At 40.6% G+C, this 9,493-nt stretch overlaps 1 protein-coding gene across 1 annotated transcript; it reads right to left on the bottom strand.

Annotated features, from left to right (window-relative positions):
* Positions 1 to 540: 540 nt before the first annotated feature.
* MFSD9 (major facilitator superfamily domain containing 9) lies at positions 541 to 6,108 on the bottom strand. The gene is made up of 5 exons (XM_009878760.1): positions 5,997 to 6,108; positions 4,691 to 4,734; positions 3,279 to 3,408; positions 1,854 to 2,063; positions 541 to 1,331 (listed from the first exon to the last, which is right to left on the bottom strand). The coding sequence occupies exons 1-5, from the start codon at positions 6,064 to 6,066 to the stop codon at positions 541 to 543; spliced, it is 1,245 nt and encodes a 414-aa protein (XP_009877062.1). The 5' UTR covers positions 6,067 to 6,108.
* Positions 6,109 to 9,493: the final 3,385 nt, after the last annotated feature.

The raw sequence follows: 9,493 nt of genomic DNA, 5'->3' as shown, positions 1-9,493 counted from the left end.
AAGGAAGCATCCTGTTAATTAAGCTACTGTCAAAGCAGACAAATGGCTGGAGACCACAGCATAAGAAATTAAGGCTAACGAGCTATACTGCAAATTCTCCTTCTGATTAAATAATAAAATTTCACCTCTGATTAAATAATAAGAATCAATTTCTGTCTTTTAATAAACACCATTTCAAATGTGAGCTACAACCAGGATTTGTGTATTTCATGTCATTTTTTTTCCTCGCCTCCAGAAAGGTGAAAAATCAATAAAAAACCCCCCGGCCAGTACAATACAGCAACACTTGAACTTCTCACAAGTGTTCTAGTGGTACCAGTAAGAGTAACATTCATCTAGAGTTAATAACCCTGCGGCAGAAATATTTAATTAATAACCCTGCAGCAGAAATATTTCTATGTGCTTGCCTCCACATGAAAATAGTGTGCCCTCACAAAAGAACCTGTTACTACTGTACAACTCTGGCAGTTGTAAGCATCAGCCCAAGTTGATTCACTTTGCTTCTCCTGTAAGATACATCTACACAATCCAAATGTGCGGCTATTGATTTTTTAACTTAACATTTCCATGGCCACAGTATTTTTGTTTGTTCACGTTCATTATGAGAATAGCTATTAAAGCTAGTCCAACTGCTAGACTCGGAGGGCCACAAGGACTAAACTCCTGAGAAATTCCTGAGAGGAGCGGGGCAAGTATACGTCCCACTGATGTCACGGACTGTCCAACACCTAGGAGCGTACCGCTGGCCTCGGCCCCACCAATGGTCAATTCAAGATCGATGATGCAAGTACGACCTATCGTAGTCGAAAAGGCTAAGAATGTGGAAGATAAAATGACCATCCATATGCTCAGCGCGGACGTGTACAGAAAAATCAACGTGCAGGTAAAAGTGCTGGAATGCAACAGAAGTCTGTAAGTGTTGTGCTGATAGAGTCTTGTTATTGGTCCGAGCAGACAACCAGCCAGAACTCCAAGTGCGCTGCTATAGCTCATGAGGTATCCAGCAAACAAGGGTTTCACCCCAAATCTCTCCTCCAAGGCCAGACTAAAATTACTATAATACAGCAGAATAGCAACAGACATGAGGAACCGCACTAAAAATATATCCCACAGATCAGAGCACGCAATTCCTTTAATCCTCTTCAGCACTGTTGCAAATTGGAACCACGGAGACAGGAGAAGACTGTCGCTTGCCACGGCTCTGCTAGTTTCTGATTTCAAGTCTCGTTCACAATTTGCTTTTGCTGAGAAATTGTCTGTTCCCTTGCTGTCTTGCTGATGTTCCCTATTGCCAGTGTTTTCTTCACTCCAAGGTAACATCCAGACAAGACCTATATGGATAAAGAAATAAGTGAATTTCATTCAACTGCATTAACTTCACATGGAAGACACTAGTCTGGTTATAACTGTTTCCTTAGTGTAAAGATCAAAATTCTTAAAAAGATAAAATCTAGTATTATTCACAGTATTGGTTCAATTCTAAACACAGTAAAAGCGATGAAGAACGATGCCAATGTGACACATTCGCAATACATTAAAGGCTAAAGCCAAAATTCTGATTTCTAGTTTTCATATTAAAAATTCGTGTTCCTGTGTCTGAATGCAGAAGTGGGATATACAATATGAATGTAGAAGTGATATATACAGTAAAAAGGAGAAGCATCTGGAGGTTAACTACCTCAGAATTCCCACCTTTCAACACAGGTTCAAATTCAAAAGGTAGTACCAGTATGCAGAATGTGTATGCCATAGATGATAAACACACAGCGAATTCAAGCTATTACAGATGGCATAAAAACCACAAAAGCGAGGGATGAAGGGCCCTGAGATGCAAAATGTGACATATAACTTACCAGCATTCAGAAGGAAGATGGAGGCACAGATGAAGGACGTTTGATAAAAGCCACCTTCTAACTCCGTAAGGTAGCCACCAACAACAGGCCCCAGGATGAAGCCCACACTAGAGGCTGCGTTGAAGCGTCCCATCACTAAAGGGCGATCTCTTTCAGAAACCAAGTCAGAAAGCAAGGCTTTAGAGATGGAGAGTGTGTGTTTGAAAATACCTGCAACATAATGTAAACAAAATAATTAACATGTATTGCTCAGTCCAAAAGATTAAAAATGACAGAAGCTATCTAACCAATGGCCAAAATCTGTATGATTGATATTTTCAGGATTCCATTAACCACAATTTTTTCAACACTAGCGTCATGCAGCTTGTTGGGCCATGACCATCATCATGGCTGTTCAAGGATTTGGACTTAGAAAGTAAAATTATTCAGGCATCTGGGTCGAAGGAGTGCTCCTGCAGCCCTGCTGAAGGAAGAAGTAACTAAGCCAAGTGCTGAAGCACACTAGGAATAAAATAGCCGCTAAAATAGGAACTTGTGGGTGCGTCATGGTGGAGTAGGAACGGACTTGTCTGTTTAGGAACATAGCTCTGTACTTGCTGAGTATGAAGATTTCTAGGATTGTAACACATCAAATTCATATGGGAAACTCGTGGGTGGCAAAAGATGAGCACAGAAGTGTAAGCATTCTGCAGGAATAGTGATAATGCAATACTTTATGATACTTCCCTCTGACCTGGGCAATGCTGTCACAGTCACAGTGTAGTTACAGAGTATTTCATTAGCAAATTGTCTTTAAATTAAGAAACAATATTAACAGTTCCTAAACCAAAACTACAGGTTATAAAAGTGCCCTTTAGTAGATGCATTCATTGTAGCAGCAATGCTTATTATAGAATATATGAACAGGCGTTCAGCTATTTTAAGAACTCTGATATGAAGCCTAGCATAATCTTAGCTTCTGTGCTGCGCATGCTTTTGCGTAATGTAAATATCGTGTTGAAGCAGTGATCTAAAAACTCAATCAAACTTTGTAATATCATTTTGAGGTATATTTTCAGCATTAAAAAAAATAATTCCAAACCAATAAAGCACATATCATTGCATTCTCCATTGTCAGTGCAGGCTAAGATTTCCAGCAGTGACCTGGTATACTGTGTACCTGTTATTACTAATCTTACAATAGACTCTTTAAAGGAATTGCTGCACTCCTGTTCTAATAAATTTCAGCCATTCAAAGTAGCACAAAAATTATGACAGTTATTGAGTACATATTTCAAATTCTTTTCAGAAAAAAAAGTCACAAGAATGTTTGACTTGTAGAGGTTTTCCTATTACAGCTGGTGCTGCTGGGTGATGATGCAACGTAGCCGTCCACAAGCTGAGACACAGGGAATTTAAACTGCAAAATGCCAACTGCTTACTCACCTACGGGGACTCTAGAAATGGCAAAGAGTAACACGGTGGTGGATGTTCCAAGAAGGAAGTAACCCAGTGCACTGAGAAGAATACAAGCAAGCAGGGAATATCGTCTTCCTACCACATCACTCCAGCAGCCCTTTCACAAAGCAGGAAATTAGAATTAGCTTTTAATAACATTTAACTATGTACAATCAGTACTTCTAAATTAAACTGGGAAAAGAGATCAAAGGACTGACAAAGAAAGCTTATTAAGTTTATTACACATCATTCCTAAGCGCTCAAAATCTGGAAGTCACGAGCAGAGTTCTGCCCTGCTGGCTGGGCACCTGCTGAAATTCTGATTTCATTTCACATCATGCATAGAGCTTTCTTTTTTTAAAAAAAAATAACAATCAAACAATTTCTCTTTTTTAAAAATAAATTTCTGCAACAACCATGATGATATATTAGTAGTAAGTGCCATCTGAATATGGTATCACAACCAAGCACAAATATTTGTTTGCATCAATGGTCGCTATGTACCAGACACTAGTTGAGCATCAAAAAGGAATGATCTTAGCTACGAGGAGTTTGTCATCTGAGTGCAGACAAGAAGGAAGTAGTTATGAGAACTAAACAGTAAACTTGCACATAGCACATTTATAAATCAATTTGATTCCAAACAGAAAGTAGGTTTTTAAGGCAAGCAATGGTCTTGCTGTTCAAAGAAAATGCCACAGAATTATAAAAGCAAATTATCCCCGGTGGCCTGCGTAACAAAACCTGAAAGACGTTTTTTCATGAGATGCTCAAAATCTGTTCTCTTGAAAGCCAGGAGGTACAAGGGTAAATTAAAGCTGCCTCTGGCTAAATATATGGAGGTAAGGTATTGACAGGTAAAACATCACTCAAGAGGTTTACTCTTCACACTCTTGCTTGGATCAGGATGTAAAAAAAACCCCAAAAGCTAATAGGAAACAAAACCAAACAAAGCTCAAAGACACAATGCATGAATTTAGGCCATATGGCAAATTACACTGCACTGCTCACGAAGCAGGGAAAGCAAACCCTAGGCAGCGGCTCTATGAAGTGCTGACTTGCAAGACTGGTTTTTGGGCTGCTGCTCTGGCCGAAACTGCTTCACGAGCACCAACTCCGAAGAGAACCCGATGTGCTCAGTAACGCATTTGAGCCCAAACCTGGATTCCAGTTTCTTCTACAGACCGTGCTCTGTTTAGTTTCGAAAAATCTGGCAGTTCCCTACAAACAAAACAAAGTTTCCACGCAACCCAAAAACTGGATCCTCCAACCAAAACCGCTTATAGGAACACTATAAACACATTCAAGGTGTCACAGAACACTATCATTAACCTCGTCCTTCTTCCGCCTAAAATCCGTAGAAATGCCAATGTACTCAGGAGTGCAGCGTCAGAACTCACCACATATGTGCTGGAAAATAGTTGCATTATGCCATAGAGAGATCCTAAAACAAACGAGTAAAGCACTAATGTTAAAATTAAACTTTCTTTTTTAAAAAAATGACAATTGCACAAAGTTTTAAATGAGGAAACATGAGGGAAGTTCTGGGAATAATTTACTACAAGAACAGTAAGAGGGAGCAGGACAAATCAAGGGTGAAGTTTAACGTACAACCAAGGAAACAAAATGTAGAAAAATGTTGTTTTATACGTTTTATTAAGCTAAACAGACCCTGGCATTTGCAACTGCTTTCTCAGAATTCAGAGAGGATTTCATTATTGGGAGGCACTAATTACTTTCCACTTAGCACTTCAACCTATTATAAGGCAGCATAGAAGCCCTGAAGAAGTCACAGACTCTGGTGAAGGCTAAGAGTTTAGCAGCAGTTAGTGACAGAAGAAGCAAGGAGAAGCAGAGAGAAACATCTGCCAGCCTCTTTCATTTACAGTAATACACCCCAAAATCCAGTTGCTTTTAAAGTTAAAAATCAAAGCAAGCTGTTGAAATAAAAACGTATTCTTGATAAAATTGCTGCTTAAAATACTACTCTAGTTCCTTATGACAGCATTAGTTCATGAGAAGTGCTAAATTTCACCCAAAAGTTCATAAAAAAACACGAGTAATAGAACCCATGTTAACCACAGAAAGCTATAAATAACATCATACTTGCATCATTACAAACTGTAAACAGTGCCATAAAATATAAGCATGAACTTTAGAACCACAGAATTTATCTTACACTTCATTTTTTACGATAAAATTCCAAACCTTCAGAATTTACTTGTAAACACTCCTTAGAAATGACAAACGCTTTGCCAAAAGACAGCTGTAAGGACTTTAATCAAACTGGGAAAAATTATAGGCATTGGAAAGCTCAGGAGAACCCGCTGCAGAATTATTGTCTGCAAAATCTGTAAGTAACAATAATACCAAAAGCAACATCTCTGGCTCCCAGAGCTGCTGAGCTGTGAATTCTTGGATGCCCGCAAAGCATCTGGGTAAGTATTACTCCAAGACTTTCTCGTTCTTTCCAAAAATGCTCTTTCCCAAGCAGCTTCTTTTGCCTACGATCAGTACACAAGGTTGGACAGGTCTCTGGGTCTAACACAGTACAGCTGCCCTTTACATTTACACTTGGAGACTGGCATTATTTTTCTTACGCTACCAAAAAGGAAGAATTATGTTACAATGTCCAATTTGCAGTAAGGCACATCCCAGTTCACATTATCTTATTCTTTGTTAAATCAGTCAAGTACTACAACTCACCTATTATTCCAGCAACCGTATGACTTGCTCCTAGAGACTTGATGTGAAGGTTCATCAAAGGAACAACCATGCTCACACCAAATAAATCCTGAAAAGAAGGCAGGAAAATTTTGAGTAACTGATTACTTCTACAAAGATCGTGACGACCTGGCTCAGTAACTGTCAGTATTTTTAAAATTGTTAAATTATTTCCATGTCAATTCACAATTGAAAGAAATTTTTTCATGGCCAATGTGGTGTGTTGTAACCTCTACAAGGCACACTGTACATGTAAAATTACAGAAATACAAAACCTGAAAGAATCACAGAATCATAGAATTGTCAGGGTTGGAAGAGACCTTAAAGATCATCTGGTTCCAACCCCTCTCCCATGGGCAGGGACATCCCCCACTAGAACATGTTGCTCAGAGCCCCATCCAGCCTGGCGTTGAACACTTCCAGGGATGGGGCTTCCACCACCTCTCTGGGCAACCTGTGCCAGTGTCTCACCATCCTCATGGGGAAGAGCTTCTTCCTAACGTCCAATCTGAACTGATCCATCTCTAGCTTCAGTCCATTCCCTCTAGTCCTATCACTACCCAACACCCTAAAAAGCCCCTCACCAGCTTTCTTGTAGCCCCCTTGAGATGCTGGAAGGGCACAATAATGTCTCCACAGAGCCTTCTTTTCTGCAGACTGAACAGACCCGACTCTTTCAGTCTGTCTTCATAGGAGAGGTGCTCCAGTCCTCTGAGCATCCTTGTGGCCCTTCTCTGGACACGCTCCAGCACGTCCATATCTTTCTTGTGCTGTGGGCTCCAGAACTGGATGCAGTACTCAGGTGGGGTCTCACGAGAGTGGAGCAGAGGGGGAGAATCCCGTCCCTCAACCTGCTGGCCACACACCTCTTGATGCAGCCCAGGACATGATCGGCTTTCTGGGCTCCAAGTGCACACTGACAGCTCATGTTGAGCTTCTTGTCCACCAAGTCCACCCCCAAGTCCTTTCCTTCAGGGCTGCTTTCAAGCCAATCACTGCCCAGCCTGTATCGGTGCTTGGGATTGCCCCGACCCAGATGGAGGACCTTGCAAAAGGTCCTTGCAAACGACAAAGCATTGCCTCACAGAGGAGTTAAAACTATGAAAACAGCAATTATCTTTCCCCTCACAGATATAATTCTGAAAATATATATTTAAATATTAAATATTCCTTTAATATATATGAAATTTTATCTGTTTAACAAAACAAGTACTTGGTACTAGTGTTCTAAATTCTACATAGTCTGCAATTTCAATCACCTAAAATACTTTTTACTTGTGCAAAGAGAGTACATTTGGAAAATCCAGAGTATTTTACTCTGTATAACTTAAGAAACGAGGAGAAAACATAAAAACATGAAGAAAAAAAAAAGAACAAAAAAATCAAAGCATAAGTGAAAAAAATTTTCCTAAGAGGAAGGCAGAGGACACTTCCCATCCTGAAAGGATCTCCTCCTTGTTCTTCTTGACTTTTTGTCTTTTGTTAAGCTAACTGCAGTGATCCAGTAGTTCTTTCACTGTATGCTCCTGGCACAGCAGAGCATCCTATATGAGAACAGAACTTCACAGAAGAGATCTATGGAAGCCAGATCACCTTCTAGCAGTGACTGCAGGAGCTCAACTAGACTAGCTATTCATAGCTAGTCAGAATAAATGCAGCAATGTGTAATGCTAAGTAAATTCTCACAGTCTGTCATTTGGTATCTTTGGATGGTTGAAATTGAGACTGACAAGGTTAGAATCACTATTAAATACATTAGCATGAGCAGAAAGACTTACGAACATTAGTAACACAATCTTAGGGCTCAATAAACTATTCCAGGCACTCGCATGCACAGTAATAGAGTAACAAAATAATCTATGTGGAAGGGACCTTAGGAGTTTCCTGCTGGCAGCAGGGCCAGCTCCTGAGGTCAGACCTAGTAGCTCAAGGCTTTATTCAGTCACGTTTTGAAAACTTTCAAGGACCTCTGGCAGTGAGGTCCTCAGAGTGAAAAGGGTTTTCCTTAAACTGAACCAAGAGGTTCCAATTGCAAATAAGACCTTCTCTCTCTCTCTCCCTGTGCAACACACTGAGGAGCCTGGCTCCAGCTCCTCGTTCGACCTCCTTGCAGGCAATGCAAAGAGAGCTGCAGGGATCCCTTCAGCCTCTTCTCATGGGGTGTTCCACCCTGTCAGCCGTCCTGCTGGGAACTCACTCCGATTTGGACACTGCATTTTAGACGCAACCTCACGAGTGTTGAGTGAAGGAGGACTCTTTGCTTCCCTGTTCACACTGCCCAGGACGCTGCCAGCTAATGTTCAGCTCGCTGCCCAGCAGCGCCTCACCAGCAGAGCCGCTCCCCAGGCTGTATATTTGGAAGGGCTTCCTCCTTTCTTCGTGCAGGACCTGGCAGTAGTCCTTGCCGAATTTCATAAAGCTCCTGTCATCCATCCTGCCTGTCTAGGTCCTCGTAAACTGCACCCTCTACTTAGGTGTCACCTGAAGAGAAGTTCAGTGAGGTCACCAAGGTCAACAACATTAAAAAGGCATTAAAAAGGATGAGTCTCAGAATATACTCTGGCAGTACTGGACTTGTTACAGGCCCACAGACAGAGCAAGACCCATTAACATCTACCCTCTGAAGGGTAGTTATTTCTCATTTCACTTATAATTTCTAATGTCAAATGGCAACTGCACTGTATTTGCTTGGTTACAGGAAGCTTGCATCACAGGCAACAGTCCTTTTATCACAATATTTCACCACACTCTACACCCTCTAAAAGGACACTCCTTGGATGTTTCCAGCACGTGTTCCACGCTCTGGATCAGCAAGATATAACAGAGTTGGAGAAGAGATAGTATTGAAAAGTGAGCAGAGAAACAAACCTTGTTCTAACACATCTTTTCCTAGAATATTTGCTTCAGGACCCAAACCAATCAGATAGTATCTATTGCCCAGACTAAAGGCAGGTAACAGAACATATCTACATTTCACTGTGCAGATCTGTATTCATTTCTATTCCCTTTCCAAATTTTAAATTAATTAACTGAATGATGTTTTCCCAAGTCTCATGAATCGCTACACAATACAAACCTTCTATAAAGCCTATACACTACCCTCAGTAAGGGTTTGTTTGTTGGTTTGGGGGTTTTTTTTTAGAAAAAGACCAGGTGTTTTTTCCAAGCGGGACTGCTTGCAAGTTTGTGGTTTGGGTTTTTTTTTAAGATTGCACTATACACTGTTATTTCAAGGAACAGCTCTCCAATAAGCGCAGGTCAAGACTCAGCTTTAAGGGCACAGTGTTTTTCCACCACACGGGCTGGTCGCACTGATAAAACGCGGGCACTATAAAGCGGTGTTCCTACAAATGCCCGAACTCCAAAAAAACCCCAACGAAATAATGATAATGTCAATAATAATGTCAATGTCAATAATAATGTCAATAATGTTAATAATGTTAATGATGATGATAATAATAATTATAATATAAAACAAT

The sequence above is a fragment of the Apaloderma vittatum genome, unplaced genomic scaffold (genome assembly GCF_000703405.1).
Source record: "Apaloderma vittatum isolate BGI_N311 unplaced genomic scaffold, ASM70340v1 scaffold43801, whole genome shotgun sequence".
Classification (NCBI taxonomy): Eukaryota; Metazoa; Chordata; class Aves; order Trogoniformes; family Trogonidae; genus Apaloderma; species Apaloderma vittatum.
This window is presented reverse-complemented; position numbering and strand designations above follow the sequence as displayed.